At 36.5% G+C, this 18055-nt stretch overlaps 1 protein-coding gene across 1 annotated transcript in view; it reads left to right on the forward strand.

The window, feature by feature from the left end:
- The window catches only part of NDFIP2 (Nedd4 family interacting protein 2), a 67880-nt gene that overhangs the window by 16233 nt on the left and 33592 nt on the right, over positions 1-18055 (forward strand). Inside the window, exon 2 of the mRNA XM_047720215.1 lies at positions 17440-17605. Within this exon, the coding sequence (XP_047576171.1) occupies positions 17440-17605 (166 nt within the window). The remainder of the gene's footprint in view (positions 1-17439; positions 17606-18055) is intronic.

Below are 18055 nucleotides of genomic sequence, written 5' to 3' on the forward strand. Positions count from 1 at the left end.
GGAAAACTGATGTTTCAGGTGTGGGTCCTAACTGGTCTTGGCTCTCTGGTCTACCTGTGATAGAATATGCAGACTTTTATTTGCCTTTATTCTCTCTGTTGCAGCCCTAGTCACACTGTATTGTGGCCTTGCCTTAGAGCTCCTACTTGTTAGAAGCTAGAAGTACTGGGGATTGATGGGTTGGGATTTATACCCATTTCTTGCACCCAGTATATGATCTAGAACATAGAAGGCACTTAGTAAATGTTGGTTAAGGAACTGTTGGGTAACTGGCTACTGAATGGAAATGAATGATTCACAGAAAGAAGATGAGACTCAAAACCCAGTCAGGATTTTGCAGCTAGAAGGTGGTGGAGATCTTGAATTTATATCTTCTGGCATCAGATTATCTTCTTTTCTAGTTTATTCATTTAGCAACCACCCAGTCATCTAAGAGAATGTAAAATCAGAAAGACAGTACACCACACTGATTTTTTAAATGACAAATAAATGCTTGTAATAGTAACTTTAACATTATTACAGGGGCTAGTTGCATTATGCCCTCGCAAATGAAACGAAATCATACCAATTATACACTGTTCAGCTTCAATCCGGTCTGTGTGTTAGATGCAGTTTCCACAGCTCTTGATTTAGTTTTAGCTAAGTCTCTTTAAAGTTAGCAGAGTAAAATAAGGACCCCTACAAAAGAAACAAAATGAATCGTCAGAGGTAGGAGGAAAACCAGGAGGAAACAGTTCTCTGGAGGCTAAAGAAAAACCAATTAGAGGTACACTAAATCGTGTTGAATGTATTAAAGATTTTCTTAGAAGAAGGACTGAAAAAAAGACTTTTGGATTTAACAATTAGGAGGTAGGTGTTCTTAGCAAGAGTTCTTTGAGTAAAAGCCAGTTGGTGATAGATTGGGAGAAAATGAGAATCAAAAGTGCACAGAATAAGAATAGCGCTCTCTCTCTCTCTCTCTCTGTCTCTCTCTCTTTTTTAGGATGTTTGTCACCGAAGGAAAGAAAGGAGAGATGGAAATAGTTCAAAAAGCACAAGGGGGAAAAACTCCCTTTATTTTTAGCTGATGGCAGTTTTTCTCTTTTTTAAGTATGGCATGAATAGAATATACATGTGGGTAGAGAAAAAGAAACTAGTGGAGAAAGGAAGGAGAGACATAATTTAAAGCAAAAATGATCCTTTGGGAGGCAGGCTCTTCTCTGTACAGTTGTCTGGCATTTAGGAGCAAAGAGTATACATTAGGATGGATTCCATAATGCTAAATTTAGAGATGCAGGGGAGAGAAGTTGAAAGAATTTTTGCATGAAAACCTGTTTTCCTCTGTGAAGTAGGAAGCAAAGATTTTGACAGAGAGCTCCAAGGTTGAAAGTGAGGAATAGGAGATTGGCAGAGCTGAAACACCTGCCATGGTGCGCACTAGTTCTGATGGCCCTGCTTGGATTAGAATCAAAATTTGTAGTGGCGCAATCGTGTGATTTATTTTCCTCTCTCTACCAGGAGAATAGCAGTCAGACTCATTCCAGATTGGATTCAATGGGGTAGATGTAGTTAGAGGATACAGGAAGTAGGAAATTGAGTGTGAGTGTCATGCAGGTTTTTCACTTTATAATCCTGACTACGTATGATAGCAAGTGAAACATGTGGTAGTGAATGGAGGCCCTGAAGAATTGATTTAGTGGAAGTTAAGGGAGAGAGAGAGGTAAAAGCCAGGAGGTTGTGACCAAGTTCTAAAGTGTAGAAATCTATCTTTTTTAGTAGAAGAGAAATAAATGAGTATCATCAGATCAGGAAAGTAGTGAACTAAAGTAGTCTCTGGACCAGTCAACTCTGAATATTATTACTTTCTGTCTTGTAGCTGAGGTGTTAAGTTGGTTTAGTGATCCTGTATTACAGTAGGATTTAGGGCAGGGGGGATGATATTGGGGGTGGTTAGAGAGCTGGCTTGTAAGTCTTGTTGACTGGGGAATGAGTTGTGACCCTTGTAAATAGTAGTAACAGGATGCGAGTGGGTCTGACAAACTGTATAGACAGTGTGAATTTTAAGAGAGCCTCTTTATCTAGAATTGGCAATATCTAAGAAAACTTTCCTTGTCTTCTTGTTCCCAAATAAGGGGAGCTGTGGGAGGATTAACACTTTTGAGAGGTCTTTGAGCAATATAATGCCATCCAGGGTAAGTTAGATTTTGATTAAATATAGAGAAATCATTTTGTACAGTGATGGAAGATGTAGAGGTTTTTCATGATCTACAGGATTTCTAACACTGGATTGAAAATTGTTAGAACCTGGATTGTAGAGTTTAAGTTAATCTGTTGGTTTTTATGTAATATATTGTTCTTTTTTCTTATTATATAGCATTTTTTAACTTTAATTTTAAAATAATTTTAGACTTACAGAGAAGTGTGGAAAAATATTGCAAAGAATTCCTATATACCATTTATCCAGTTTCCTCAAACGTTGACATTTTATTATATTTGCTCTGTGATAATCTCTTTATATGTATGTACACATACAAACATATAACTATGTTTTTTTCTGAAACATTTGAAAGTAAATAGTGGACATGCTCTCCTTTTATATCTAAATATCTCATCTCAGTGTGTGTTTTCTAAAAACAAAGTCATTCTCTTGTAAACTACAGTGCAAATTACTGAAATCAGTTATAGTGGTATAATAATATGACCTGTAAACAAAGTTCACCAGTTTCCCAAAGATCTTTTAGAGTGAAAGAAGATACATTTTTTTACAATATCAGGACTTAGTTCTCGATTAAATATTGTGTGTATTGTGTCTGTTAGTCTTTTTTTTTTTTAAGATATTATTTATTTATTTGACAGAGATCACAAGTAGGCAGAGAGGCAGGCAGAGAGAGGAAGGGGAAGCAGGCTCCCTGCTGAGCAGAAAGCCCAATGTGGGACTCATGGGGCTCAATCCCAGGACCCTAAGACCATGACCTGAGCCCAAGGCAGAGGCTTACTTAACCCACTGAGCCACCCAGGCGCCCCTCTGTTAGTCTTTTTTAATCTTTTTAGTCTTTCATGACAGTGATTTGGAAAGATTTGCATTGGCTGTTTTATGATATACCCTACAAATGTCCATTTTTTTTTCCTAATTTTCACCCATTGGCTTTAGAGTTCATTGGTTATTATTGCCTGAAAAATAGTTGTAACTATGATGGTTGTCAAATGGTGATTTCCTAATTCTGTCATTTCTTCTACCTTTATTTAAAATTCTATAAGGAGACATTTTACTTTTGTCCTATTTATTTATTTATATCAGTGTGAATGGGATTCTTATTTTATTCTACTAGTTATAATCCAATGCTATTATCATTTATTATGAGGCTCAGCTCATCTCAGGTTTGACCAGAGGGTACCTCTTGCATTGCCATCTATGTCCTTTGATATGTCCCCATCATGTTTGTACTTTCCTACCATATAGCATCTAGATAACGTGAAGTATCTGATTTCTTAAGAGTTGGGTTGGGTTGAAGAAGTACTGTTTTACACTTACACATAGGGCTGTAGTGGAAGCACACTGACCAACACAACAGTTACTGCCACAGTAGCTTAATACTGCTGTACTGGGTGCTTAATGAGGATTTTCTCATGGAGTTGTTTGTGGAAAGTTGGGAGTCCTTTATCAGCTGGGTCATTGAATAAAGCAGTTGGAACATTGGTGGCATGTTGGCTGACAGTGTTAGTGTGCCATCCTTACAGTTGCATTACTAAGGGCTAGATAGTATTACTGTGAAAAAAGAATGCCTTTGTAGATTATGTAGGTGAATATGTAATGTGATTAGCAAAAGGACACCATGAAGAAAAATCTGTTAATAGAAAACAGCCCTTATGAGCTGTTAAAAGAAAGCCCTTATGAGCCATTTTGACCTTTAAAATGGGTTTCATTAGAAAATCATCATACTAAAATGGATATATGTTGGTATTTAGTACAGTTAACTTATTGATAGAAAATAGCAAACATGATCATATTAGGGTTTAGTGCCCGACTTTTCTTGTAAAGATAATGGTTATAAACGGTTATTGAATGGATATAGAGTCTGTGATAATTTTTTTCTTTCAGTATCATTAAGAAATTTTACAGTGTCAGTTTTCTGATTTAGAGAAACTCCATTAGGCATAGATGGAAATCTTTAATGTATCACACTGTCTTACATTAAGAACAGAAAAGAATGATTCTTACTTTCATCTCAGTTCTAGAGAACTTAGAAAAAGTGGAAAAGTAAAAAACAAACAAAAAATACAATTTGCACGCATTCATGCTGTCCATTTTTAAAGATGTCATTTTGTAACTTTTTCTTAATTTAAAAATAGAATAATTTGATTTAGCACACACACGATTTTGTTACTTTTTAAATACAATATCATGACCATTTCCTTATGTCATTAAGTATCTTGTTAGAAACACCATCTTAAATGGCCATATAGTGTTCCATTATATTGATACTGTGTGTTTATACTCTTTTGGATGACTAGATTGTTTATAGTTTTCCATTATCATAGAGCTGTGGTTGACCAGCTTTATAAAGAATCCTGTTTTAACTTCCTGATTAGTGTGTAGTCTCAAAATAAATGTTTTTGTAATGACCTTTTTAATTTTTATAAAAAGTGATGTCTACTGATTTTTAAAAATACAGGCAGTTTAAGTACAAAGAAAGAAGCAATCTAGGCATCCATACCTTACCAATCAGAAATAACTTAGGTAAGCATTTGGTGAGGATGATTTCATTTGTGGTTATAGAATGTTATAAAAAGAGGATAATGCTATTTATGCTGTTTTAAAAAATGAAAACATGAAATATGATTTTGTTTAAATTTAATACCAAGGAAAAATATCGTAAAGAACTGTTGAATTCTAGATTAAGGTTTCTTTAACACAGAGCCATTAGGTTATGTAAGATTTCACTAAAATTAGGAAAAATACAAAAACCAGTAAGAACTTAGGGTAACTTAAAAAGCAGTCTATTTTAATTTTAGATATTAGAGAGTAAATCCCTGCTGTGATAGATGAGGTGAGTGATACTAATAGTTTCTCTCATCTCTTTTCCCTGTTTCCTGATTTTTATGTTGCATACATTTTTACTTTTTCAGGGTGTATGTTTCCTTTCTCTTTGCCAGCAGCTATTTAGTCGTTAGCTCTATATTTAGCATTAGTTCTGTAAGAGGATTCAGTGCTAGCCGCCGTAGCCGCCGTATCTTTTCATTTTCTTTGATTCATTTTCTGATTGCCTGGTTTTCATTACGAAGTAATTTTTTTTTTTCAAGGAGTCATGGGCGTTTTAAATACTTTCTACATGGAAGACGACTTGGCTAGCTCAACTTTTTTTAAAAATGTAAACATTAACACGGAGGACATTGGAAGTTGGAGAGAAGGGAGTTGGGGGAAATCAGAGGGGGAGAGGAACCATGCATGAGAGGCTGTGGACTCTGAGAAACGGAGGATTTTGGAGGGAAGGGGAGTTGGGGGTTGGGTGAGCATGGTGAGTATTAAGGAGGGCGCATATTGCAGGGAGCAGTGGCTGTGGTGCATAAACAATGAATCTTGGAACACTGAAAAAAAAATTGAAATAAAAAAATAAATTGCTTGGGGCGCCTGGGTGGCTCAGTGGGTTAAAGCCTCTGCCTTAGGCTCAGGTCATGATCCCAGGGTCCTGGGATCGAGCCCCGAGTCCTTCTCTCTGCTCCGCAGGGAGCCTGCTTCCTCCCCCCTCTCTCTCTCTCTGCCTGCCTCTCTGCCTACTTGTGATCTCTCTCTCTGTCAAATAAATAAAAAAATCTTAAAAAAAAATAAATTGCTTAATGGAAAAAAAATAAGATTACGGAACATTTCAAATATAAAGAAAAGTACAGAAAGTAATATAAAGGTAGTTTTATATCCACTGTGGAGATAATGGCAAATAGGGATAATAGGATTTTGGCATATGTGTTTCAGGTTTTGAACATTTTTTGCTTGCTTTTTAAAAAAAAAATTTTTTTTTAAGATTTTATTTATTTATTTGACAGATCACAAGTAGGCTGAAGGCAGAGGCTTAACCCACTGAGCCATCCAGGTGGCCCTTGCTTTTTTTTTTTTTTTAAAGGAAGATAATTTTAAAGCCTTACATTCATGCTTCTCCCTTCTTCCTCGAACACTATCTTGAAATTGATCTATATGATTTTTGTGATATTTATACTGCATAAAATAGACACTTTAGTTTTAGATTATGTGAAAATGTATTTGTTACATTTTGAAAATTGAAATACTTATTGAATATACATTGTGTTTGTATTTGCTGTTTATACTTCCCCAGCTTGCTTTATTCATCTAGCAGATTCATTTAGATCTGATCTACCAATTTGAAAATCATGGAGTAATGCTCATTTTCTACTGGCAGACTCAGTATCTTGTTATTTCAAATAGTACTTCTGTGAGCATTCTTGTACATGTATCTTAATGTCCAAATGTGGGAGTTTTCCACTGTTGATATCTGGAAGTAGAATCTTGCATCCTACACTCCTTCAGCCTTACTAGGAATTGCCGCATTGCTTTTCAGGGCAGTTGAGTGAATTCATACTCTTATTAGTTTGAGTCCCAACTCCATCCTTTTTAACAGACAGTTTCTGCTCTTTTCATTATTAGGAATATTTTCTTTTATAATTTAATAATTTATATTCCTTATGGTAATACTGTTTTATTTCTTTTCTCCAGTAACATTTGTTTTCCTAGAGTATTCATTTCTACTAGCCTTTATCAAAACATCACCCCCTTTATGACCTATTTTTGGTTCTCTACCTGTATTCTTTTGTAGTAAATTATTTTTTGATGAATAAAAATCCTGTGTATGACTGTTTGTTACTGTTCTGTGCTCTAAGTCACTGGGGACTTAGGGACCCTTGGCAACCTATCAACGTATGTAGAGTCTTAGGTAGTTTATCTCTAATTCAGTGACCTCAGGGATCTTAGCTTTGCTAACTCATTGATTTTTGTTGTGGGAGAGGATAGCTGCTTGTGATTGTTTGAATTTCTTTGTTGTTGGCTATCTTGTCTAGCTGTGTAAGAAGGGCTGTCTCTAGTGTAGTTATTCTAAAGACTTGGATGATGTGGGATTGGAATTTATTTTCTTGTTTAGGATGTACAATTCCGGGTTTTTGTTTTGTTTTAAATACGGTTTGAGGGGCACCTTGGTGGCTCAGTCGGTTAAACCTCTGCCTTAGGCTCAGGTCGTGATCTCAGGGTCAGGATCGAGCCCCCATTGGGGGAGGGGGTCTCAGCAGGGAGCCTGCTTCCTCCTCTCTCTCTCTGCCTACTTGTGACCTCTCTCTGTCAAATAAATAAATAAAATCTTAAAAAAAAAAATGGTTTGATATGGTAAGCTTTTAGACCCAGCACTTGCTTATTAAGTTACGGTGAGTGCCCATAAAGTTGAATGATTAAATAAATATTTCAGGTTTCTACTATGTGTAAAGCACTGAGGAAATTGTAATAATAAATGAGGATGATTCTTGATCTTGAGTTCTGTGCATCCATTAGTTGACTAGGCTCCCTTCCCCATTTTGGTAAAAGAAAAACTGGGAGGCTTAGAAAACAGTGAAGTTTACTGGAAGCTCTAAACTCGGCTACCTCTTTTAGGAGATACCAGGATGAATAAAGCATACTTACTAAATTTCAGACGGTTATGATCTGATTGGAAAGGTAGAAACATCCCCAAATCTAATTAGAGGTTGCCAAGAGTCCCTAAGTCCCCAGGGCATCATGAAGCACATACAAACTTGCAAGAGATAGTTTCCTGGAAGGAGATGTTGCAATTAGAATTTACTAGTTCTTGTTTTTCATTTTTGTGCCTAAATAGTTTTGCTTTTAAAAGCTCTTGATGTTCAGACTCTGATTGCTGAAAGGGTCTTATTTCATGTCTAATGATGTGTATCTTGATGTTTTTACTCTCTTTTAATGTCTGAGATCTCAGTTTGTTATTATGAAGCATACTCTTTGGCCAGTTTTGCTTTTTAAACTTTATCAAATACCACATTTGCTGACTTATTTTGGTGCATGCAAATCAGAAAATCTATCAGTGCCTTCTTGTTTAATTTGATAAAGGAAACAAAACATTTCATTACAAGTTAACATTATATTATCAATGGCAATATATTCTCATTGTATTACTAATGCCTATGTGAGAATACTAGTATGTTAGCTTGTAAAAATCAGGCCGCTGGAATATTTTGAAAACCAAGGATTTGAATAGTTTTATCAAGTCAAACTTTAAATTTTTTTTCTGCTTTTGAAACATGCATAGGAACACCTTTTTCATTGGGGTTTCTAAATTATGAGCCCTAAGACACTTAAGGAAATCTTAAACACTGGCATTGCTCCGCATCTTTGTTTCTAAGAAAGAATAATTTAATGGAAGTTGGGTTTGTCTTAGAAATTACTATCGGTGTTACTCTAGACAAATAATAAAAAGTGCAGTGTGGTGTTTCCTCAACCACGTTAAGGAAGATGAGGGTCTCATCTCTCTCCCAGCTGCATCTGTTTTTTTCTAGTCATCAGTCCTCCCCTCCTACCCCCCATTTATGACACCTTGGGTATCCTTTAAGTGAATCATCTTAGGTTATCTTATTGCCCACCCTTGACCCAGGCACCCTGCCCAGAAGGAACTCCTTGCTGGTTGGGAAGCACTTACTGTGCCAAAGGAGAGAATTGTCCTGATTGATGTAGTCAGTCAGGGTCTGGTCCTTGAGTGGGATGGGCTCAGTCTTACCTAAATTACTGTGAATCTGTAATGAAAGAAGGATGGAAGGGATTTTAGAAAGACCATCACATGTCTACCACAGATACCCTAGATGCTTAAGACCATAGTATAATCACTAACAGATCTCAAAAAGTTACTTGCTTTGATCAAGTCACAATAGACTAGAGACAGAAATCTAAGTTAGTGGCCAGACAAAAAAGCAACCTTTATAAAGCAAACCTAAAATACTGTTACATGTAACATATTTTGGTATAAAACTGCAAATAGGAGGCTGAACATCTTCCTCTGATGAACTGTATAGACATTTACGGCATATATTATGGTCTTTTCATACTAAATTGATGTGAGCTAGGTTGTTAGATAGGAGACTTTGAGAAGGTCTGTGAAGGCTGACAAGCAATTAGCTGAAGACAGACATATTTAGATGAAAGGAAGTAATGAGAAGGCATCAATCCAGCGTGCTTAAATATTTTTCTCTCCTTCTGTCCCCCTCCCCCTCCTTTTTTTGAGGATTGTGAGGTCAGGCAAGTTGTTAACAGTCTGAGTTAAGATCATAATGACCTTTTGGTAAGGAGATAACCTTGTAGGACATATTTGTAATAAATCGATATTAGGTAAGATCCGTGTAAGGTGCATAGACTTTGAGAAAAAAAATTTACTATTTATAACAATTTAAGAATTAGGTCACACATTTGTTGTTAAAGAGCTATGAATGCAACTAATGAGGGTGCCCTATAGGACCCTTCAAATTGGGGTGTCTGGGTGGCTCAGTCATTAAGTGTCCGCCTTGTTCAGGTGAGTCCTGCGTCAGGTCAGGCTATCTGCTCAGCCGGGGAGCCTGCTTCTCCCTCACCTTCTGCTTACCACTCTGCCTGCTTGTGCTCTCTCTGTGTCAAATAAATAAATAAAATCTTAAAACAAAACCAAAACAAACCCTTCATATTTAAAGAGGATCTTAGGGTCTAGTTTGTTTACATCGCAACTTGAGCTTATGAAAAGAAATTTAACCAGAGGGTGGCTGCTTTTGAAAATAGAACTTCATAAAATCTTTACCCCTTCTGTTTAGCTTCTTTGTTCTTTGCTGGTCTTAGGGGTGTAAATATGCTCCAACTTTTTGTCCTTTAGTTTACTTAGTAACTAGCTCTTAAAGACTTCAAAGTACATAGGTTAGCAAGGTTATTCTCTCTCAAGGCTTCCAATTTTACACTGTTTGGTGACCTATCTTTAAAAGAATTAAAATTCTTTTTAATTTTAATTAATTTTTTTTCTTAAGATTTTATTTATTTATTTGACAGACAGAGATCACAAGTAGGCAGAGAGGCAGGCAGAGAGAGAGGAAGGGAAGCAGGCTCCCCGCTGAGCAGAGAGCCCGATGCAGGACTCGATCCTAGGACCCTGGGATCATGACCTGAGCCGAAGGCAGCGGCTTAACCCACTGAGCCACCCAGGTGCCCTAATTTTTTATTTTTAACCAAGGCTGACTTCAGATACTTTGGAGCTTTTATTTTGATAATTCTCTGCAAGGCAGATATAACCTTCATTGTGTAAAACTCTTACTGCAGCTGGGAAAACAGATTGTAAATGAATGATTACATAAATAGTTTTCGTGATAGGTACTCTGAAGAATAGGGTGCTTTAAGATTACATCAGAGTCCTATTCTACTTTTGGGAGATGGGAAAGGCTTTTGTGAGAACTTAATTTTAATCTGAGATCTGAATGATAATGTACGAGTTAGCTAGGCATTTAATGTGTGGTATGGGAGGGAAAGAATTGAACATATATAGCCCAGAGTTGTTTGTTTTTGTTTTTTTTTTTTGTATGTGATTATGTTTAATGTTTCAAGAAATAAATTAATACTAATAAGTGGATGTATAGGTCTGAAGCTCAGAGAAACAGTCTAGTCTGGCAGTATACATTTTGCCTTCTATTCTTTAATCATTCTGTTGTCCCATTAATTATCCCCCTCCTGATTTTTCCTTTAAAAAAAAAAACAACAGATAAAGATTCTTTATTACATTTTTCAAATGTCTATTTTTTTTTGCTACAATTCCAGATTATTTTTAATAGAAAATTGCATATACATAAACCTAGGGGAACTATTATAATATTATGTAATATTTTATGTTGGAGAAAGCTTTTTATCTTAGAATACAGTGCTTACCTTTATTACCTCATTGCTTCTGAGATACACCAAGACAGAAACTAGAGGTTTCATTTTTTTTTTTTTTTTTTGCATTTTGGGTTTATTAAAAGTTAAAAATTTCAAATTAACTTATGCTTAGTGTAAAAAATTCAAATAGTAGAGAACGATGAAGTCACTTTCCTCACCTGCAGCTCTTTGCTGTTTCTTGCTTATCTTTCCAGAAATTTGATTGCACATGTGTTTTACACAAATAACATCTCTTATTATTTTAAACATTGTTACACTGTATGTACTCTTTTGCATGTTTTTTTTTTTTAGTTGACACATTGTGAGCAGACGATAGCAGTTTTAAAATGAAACAGCCCCTTAAAATGAACCCCCCCCCAAAATGAAACAAACCTTACTTAAAAGCTTAGTTGTGCCTTGATAAAATATCTGATGAGGTTTGGTTTTAAACAGTTTTTTTTTTTTTTTTTGCAGACTTGTTCAGGTGGTGGAGCATCTGGAGCTCATGGTACTTTTTGTGGAACACCATGAATTAATGATATTCTTTCATACTGAGAAGAAAGGTTTTACTTGCAGAAGTATGTTTATAGTATGAAATATAAAGCCAGACCAGAATTCTGTACTTTCAAGAGAAGAAACTGAAAACTGGGCATGATTGCCAACTCACAGTTTTTTTTGTTTTTTTTTTTTTAAATTAATACTCATTTGTTGCTTATACATTCTTCCCTAATTGTTTATGTTTTTGCTTTATCATAAGCTAGCTCTCATTAGTGGAAAAATGTCCAGAGACAGCAAAGTTTTAGTGTAAAAATCCATAAAATTAAGACAATTCTGTTAATGTACTTAATAGTGTGTTTATGTACATTAGGAAGACTACTGTAATTTAATTTTATTCGTAGACAATCTAGCTTCATTTGCCAAGCAGCAGTGCTTTGTGGGAACCTGTCTTCTGAGCATATTGGATTCGATCACTTGGCTCTCTGCAGGGATTTCTTAGCTCCTGCTATTACCTTATCCCTAGCAGCACAGTTAAGATAGCTCACTTCATTCTTGGGTGATTAAAATAGGTAGCTTGACTCTACCAGTTGATTTTATTGCAACTCTAATCTGTTTCTTCCTCTAATTCAGGTGTTAAATAAGGCAACATAGAATGATAGAGAACTACCACAGGTTTTTGCTAGAGCCTTATCATCTTAGAATTCAAAGGAGCCTTTGTGATCTATTAATATCATACAAAGGGCAAAAATCCCATTATATGTAGGTTGGCCAGTCAATTTTCTTGAGAATGGAAGGGGTGGAGAAAATGCTAAATTGAATGGAGCCCTGAAGTAGTAGGTGTCAAGTAGGACTGTCCTGGGAAAAAGAGCTCTGTGGTCATCCTAGGTATACAGCAGCCTTGAAGGAGTCATCCAAAATCTGCCTGAAATTATTTGTTGCCCTACAGAAAAGTTAGTGTTCTAATAATTTAAAAGATCTAATGGGGAAAAAAAAGATCTAATTAAAATTTTAAAGATCTTTTATTTAGTTAACATTTAACTTCTTGCAATTACGAACTTTTCTTCCCAGTTTTTGTCTTTTGGTACTAAATATAGTCAGAATATGGCAGTATACAAAATACCTCTTCACATACTTTTTTTTTTTTTAAAGATTTTATTTATTTATTTATTTGATAGACAGAGATCACAAGTAGGCAGAGAGGCAGGCAGAGAGAGAAGAGGAAGCAGGCGCTCTGCTGAGCAGAGAGCCTGATGCGGACTCGATCCCAGGACCCTGGGATCATGACCTGAGCCGAAGGCAGAGGCTTTAACCCACTGAGCCACCCAGGCGCCCCCACCCCTCTTTTTTTAAACAACCTACATTTTTTTTTTTTTCCAAACACTGCTTGCTGAACAACACTTTATAGTACCTCCATATATTGTCATTTTGATGTATTTAGAAAACATTTGTTGAGGTCTCTAGCTTCTCAAAAGCAAAGGTTACAGTTATTAATCTTTTATCATTTTAAGATAGACTGAAGTGCTACAGTAAAGGAGAGCTGCCAATTAAAGGATACCAAACTGTAGTTTACACATGGGAAGGCTGGATTTCCAGCCAGATATTTCTTATGGTTGTCTTACCATTAAAAGTGATTGATAGGGGCGCCTGGGTGGCTCAGTGGGTTAAGCCGCTGCCTTTGGCTCAGGTCATGATCTCAGGGTCCTGGGATCGAGTCCCGCATCGGGCTCTCTGCTCAGCAAGAAGCCTGCTTCCCTCTCTCTCTCTCTCTGCCTGCCTCTCCGTCTACTTGTGATCTCTCTCTCTGTCAAATAAATAAATAAAAAATCTTAAATTAAAAAAAATAATAAAAAAAAATAAAAGTGATTGATAAAAATCAAGTCAGGACTAGCTACAGACACATTTTAAGACAGCCAGCCCTCTTGTCATCCTTTTATCCTTCATGCTAAAAAATGGTGGCTCTATATGCAACTTTTCATCACCCTGGTCACTGTATTAAAGACATATTTTAGTATTCATATGCTCTTGCCCATGTATTTTACAGAAGGCTCAAAAATAGAACAAGCTAGGAAGATAACTTTTGAAGTGGTGTGTGTGGACAGGATGCAGAGCCTGGTTCATTATTGTATATATGTAGTTCCCACCCCACTTATCTCTGTCCGCCCCCCCCCCCCCCCGTTTTGGCTATTTATGATAATCCTGAAAGAATGTAAAATAGAACCATTGGATAGCATGAATAAGGAAAAATTTCCAAGATGGCATTAATTTGGTGAACATGTAGTTTTGTTATGCCCCAATAATGGGTCTGTGATTAAAGGAGCGAGACTGATACAAAGTGAAGGTCGTGCAAAGCTTTATTTCGCGCCAAGCATCAAGAATCTAACCGAACGTTCCGGGACGCACCTCTTACAAGAGAGGGTGACCCTTCTCTGTTTCACAGTCTAGCTTTTAAGGGCAAAGGCCATGCGGTTGGGCCTGGCCATGCACAGGTGGCCAATGAAATTGTAACACACACAGGAAACTCCACAGTGATGCTAGGTGACCAATTGAGTTACAATTTACCCTAGTAGACATTTGAACCAGCCTATTACACCTTGATTGGGATTGGTGCCCAAAAGGCTTCCAAAGGGCAGGGCCCATACTCCTTGGTAACCAGGGAACAGTATGCAGCCCCCCACTGATCGGGTGTCTCCACCTGGCCTGACCCACCTTTGTATCTGGGCTTTGTTACCTTGTCTCCAAGTAAATCCCCTGGGGGAAGGGGAGCAGGGACAGTTTCTAAATAGGTCCTTACAGTTTGATTTTAACTTTTTTTTTTTTAGATTTTTATTTATTTTTTTGTCAGAGAGAGAGAGGACAAGTAGGCAAAGTGGCAGGTAGAAGCAGAGAGAGAAGCAGGCTCCCCCCTGAGCAAGGAGCCCGATGCGGGACTCTATACCAGGACCCTGGGATCATGACCTATGCTGAAGGCAGCGGCTTAACTTACTGAGCCACCCAGGTGTCCCTGATTTTAACTTTTGAATGAATTTAGTTAAAAGGCAACCAGAGTATGTTAATTTATAGAGACACCAAAGATATCAAAATTAAAAAGTTGAATTTTGGAAGTTCTCTGTTATAGAGGTAGAGATTATTGACTGAGTTATTGGGTTTTACTGTTGATACATGGCAAATGTTCACTGTATATTATAATTTTGTAAAAATGAAACTGTGAAATGTGAGATAGGGCAGTTGAAATAATTTAGGGTGTGTTTTACAAGTTCCAAAGCTTTACTTCTGAGATCATATGTAAAAGTATCTGTAGTTACTCTTTTTTGTTGGTTTGTTTTTAAATATTTTGTTTATTTATCTGAGAGAGAGCATGAGCGGGAGAGCAGAGGGAGAGGGAGAAGCAGACTTCTTGGTGAGCAGGGAGCATAGCGGGGCTTGATCCCAGAACCCAGGATCACAACCTGAGCTGAAGGTAGATGCTTAACTGACTGAGCCACCCAGGTGCCCCTCTGTAATTACTCTTTTTATTGCAGTTATTTGAATACATTTAAAAAAATACTTATTTTAGAAATTTGCTCACGAGCACAGGAAGAGGCCGAGGCGGGGGAAGGAGAACAAGCAGATTTTCCCCACCGAACCCAATGGTGGGGAGGGAGGGCTCCATTCCAGGACCCTGAGATCATGACTTGAGCTGAAATCAGGAGTCAGCCACTTAACCAACTGAACCAGGCGCCCCTGAAAACATTTTGAAAGGTTTTAAAAATGAGTTGGTCGTTTTGGGGAGCACATTCATGTATTTGTTATGGTAGGGAGTATTTCCTATGAGGAACCAGAGGGGAGCAATTTTGTTATACAGGATCTTTTTCCTTAGTACAGTTCATCCACATTTGCAGCATTAAGGGTAGAGATGGAACAGTGGTTTTCTTTTTTTTGACACCATCACTGTTAATTGTTTAGTTGTTAATGCTAAGTATATACCTATACTTTACTTTTATTTGCCTTATCTTGCTCATCTAACATTTTTGCTCTTTGAAGTATGATCAGAGATGACTGAGTTAGGAATTCTCCTGGTACTTTGTTCCAGGAAACATGGAAGATGCTTGGTGACACTGAGACAGAGTACAGGTAGTCAGGAGAATGCTCATGTAGGGCCAACGTAGAAAACTGTGGCAAGTAAATACAAACCTTCTAGAAAATTTACTTTATGATTGTTTGACCTTACAACTCAGTTTCTGTGACGGAATTTTATTACCTAAACCTTGGTTCTATGGAAAAAAAACCTTTCTTATTAACTTGAGAAATGATTTTAGATATGTTTATGGCAGTTCTGGTAAAATAAAATTTGGTAAAATAAAATTTATGAACTCACAGAAGTATTGTGCTAGTATGATCACTCACTAAGACATGCAAACAGCAGTGAAGTAAATTTTACTTTGTATTTAGAGGCAAATGAGTGACTATTTATTGGACTGATAGCACCAAATTATAAAGCATATTAAATTAAAGGGGAAGAAGGAGGAAACCAGTATTTCCTGTGTGCTAGGTGTTAGTGCTAGATGCTTTTCAAATATTATTTTATAAGTCTGTGAGGATTTTGGCTGCATTTAGAACTTAGACTTGAAGACACTGAGGCACAGAGAAGAGGTTGATCAAAGCTCCTAAAAGGCAGAGCAAGAATTTGCATGCTCTTCTTCTTTTTTTTTTTTTTTTCTTTCCACCACATCACAAAACTCAGATTTGTGTGTGTACAGATTTGGTCTGTGACAGAATTTATTTGGGGGATTATTTTTAACATGTAATTTCTTAAAGGACAAGAATAAATTAAAATATGAAAATTGAATAATGTTGAAGGCCTGTAGTATTTCTCCAAACCAAGATTCTGGTGGATTTATAAAAATGTTTTAAAAAATTTAAATAATAACTCTTTCCAAGTATATCTAAGGATCAATTATAGTACCTTTTTGATGAGCCACTTTTTAAAGTACTGATGCTTTTGGTTGACCTACAGTTAGGTTGCCTACATGTAGTTATTATCACCGCCTAACAAACGAGCATTTAAAAGATTACTTATAAAGTAAGAAGTCTATAGCCCTACCACTTAGGTTTGATTCTTGGCCCTACCCTTCCTAGCTGTTCTGATGTCTGGCAAGTTACTGTAGGTGTCTGCACTTCCGTAGGTTGTTTCCACGCGCACCCCCATTTTAATCTGTCAAATGGGGATGACGTTCTCTGTTTCATAGATTTGTTGTGAGGATTAAATGAGTTAAATGATTGCAGATCCAGCATATTATCTTGCACTTCCTGAGCTTTCGATAAATTTGTTGTGTTGAAGGACATCTTCCAGGATTTTCTATACACACTGATTCATCTTGCTTTGTAAGTCACTCTTTTGGTACTTGAGAAGACCTCCTTTAGAGTATTTTACATTTTTGGAATGTTTATTATTATTTCATTTTATTAATTCAGGTTACATTTTCAATTATTCTAGATACTAGTGTAATAGAAATGGTATGGTGGTTTAATTTCTAGATGCTTTTCTTTTTTTTCAAGATTTTATTATTTTATTTGACAGATCACAAGTAGGCGGAGAGGCAGGCAGAGCGGGTGGGGGAAGCAGGCTCCCTGCTGAGCAGAGAGCCCAATGCAGGGCTTCATCCCAGATCCCTAGGATCATGACCTCAAACAAAGGCTGAGGCTTTAATCCACTGAGCCACCCAGACGCCCCAATGCTTTACTTTTCTTTCAAGTACACAGTGATTAATATATTGTAGTCAATATTTACTGTAAGATTGAATGAATTTGAATCTGTTTGTAGTCATGATTTTTTTCTTTATAAATTCTTAATTTGAACTTCCTTTTCTATTGTAAAGAAACTACCAAAGTCTAAATTTCTTAATGACTGCTTTAGTGTCTTAAAAGTTTTGTTCTTTTTAAATGTTACTTCACTTTGTTTTTAGCTAAAAGGTGATCCTTTGCCTGAAATAATCTTTAAAATTTTCCTTAAAATTTTTAAAAATAATAATCCGAATGACATTAATGTTTCTTTTTCTTTGTTCTCGTAGCTTCACAATGAAGAGGATAATTCAGAGTCATCTGCTGTAGAGCAACCATCAACTTCAAACGCAGCGCCGCAGAGTGTTCAGACTGCTCCTTCAGCATCAATACTTGAAACGGACTCTTCTCCTCCACCTTACAGTAGTATTACTGTGGAAGTACCTACAACTTCAGGTATTATTTTTAGTATGAGACAGCTAGTAATATTTTTAGTAACTCAGTTTTTTTTTTTAAACCAGTACAGTTTTATTTTTTTTTTATTTTTTATTTTTTTTAATTTTTTTTAAAGATTTTATTTATTTATTTGACAGAGAGATTACAAGCAGGCAGAGAGGCAGGCAGAGAGAGAGGAGGAAGCAGGCTCCCTGCTGAGCAGAGAGCCCGATGCGGGGCTCGATCCCAGGACTCTGAGATCATGACCTGAGCCGAAGGCAGCGGCTTAACCCACTGAGCCACCCAGGCGCCCCAGTACAGTTTTATTTAATTATAGTGTATCTTAACATCTTCTAAGTTTAAGGATTTTTTTTTTTTTTTTTACAAAAAACGTTTTCCAGAGGATAGTTTGTAAAATATTAACTTAGATATTACTTGTCTCATATTGTTGTTTTCAAAAAAAATTAGAAG

The sequence above is a fragment of the Lutra lutra genome, chromosome 3 (genome assembly GCF_902655055.1).
Source record: "Lutra lutra chromosome 3, mLutLut1.2, whole genome shotgun sequence".
In the NCBI taxonomy this organism is placed as follows: Eukaryota; Metazoa; Chordata; class Mammalia; order Carnivora; family Mustelidae; genus Lutra; species Lutra lutra.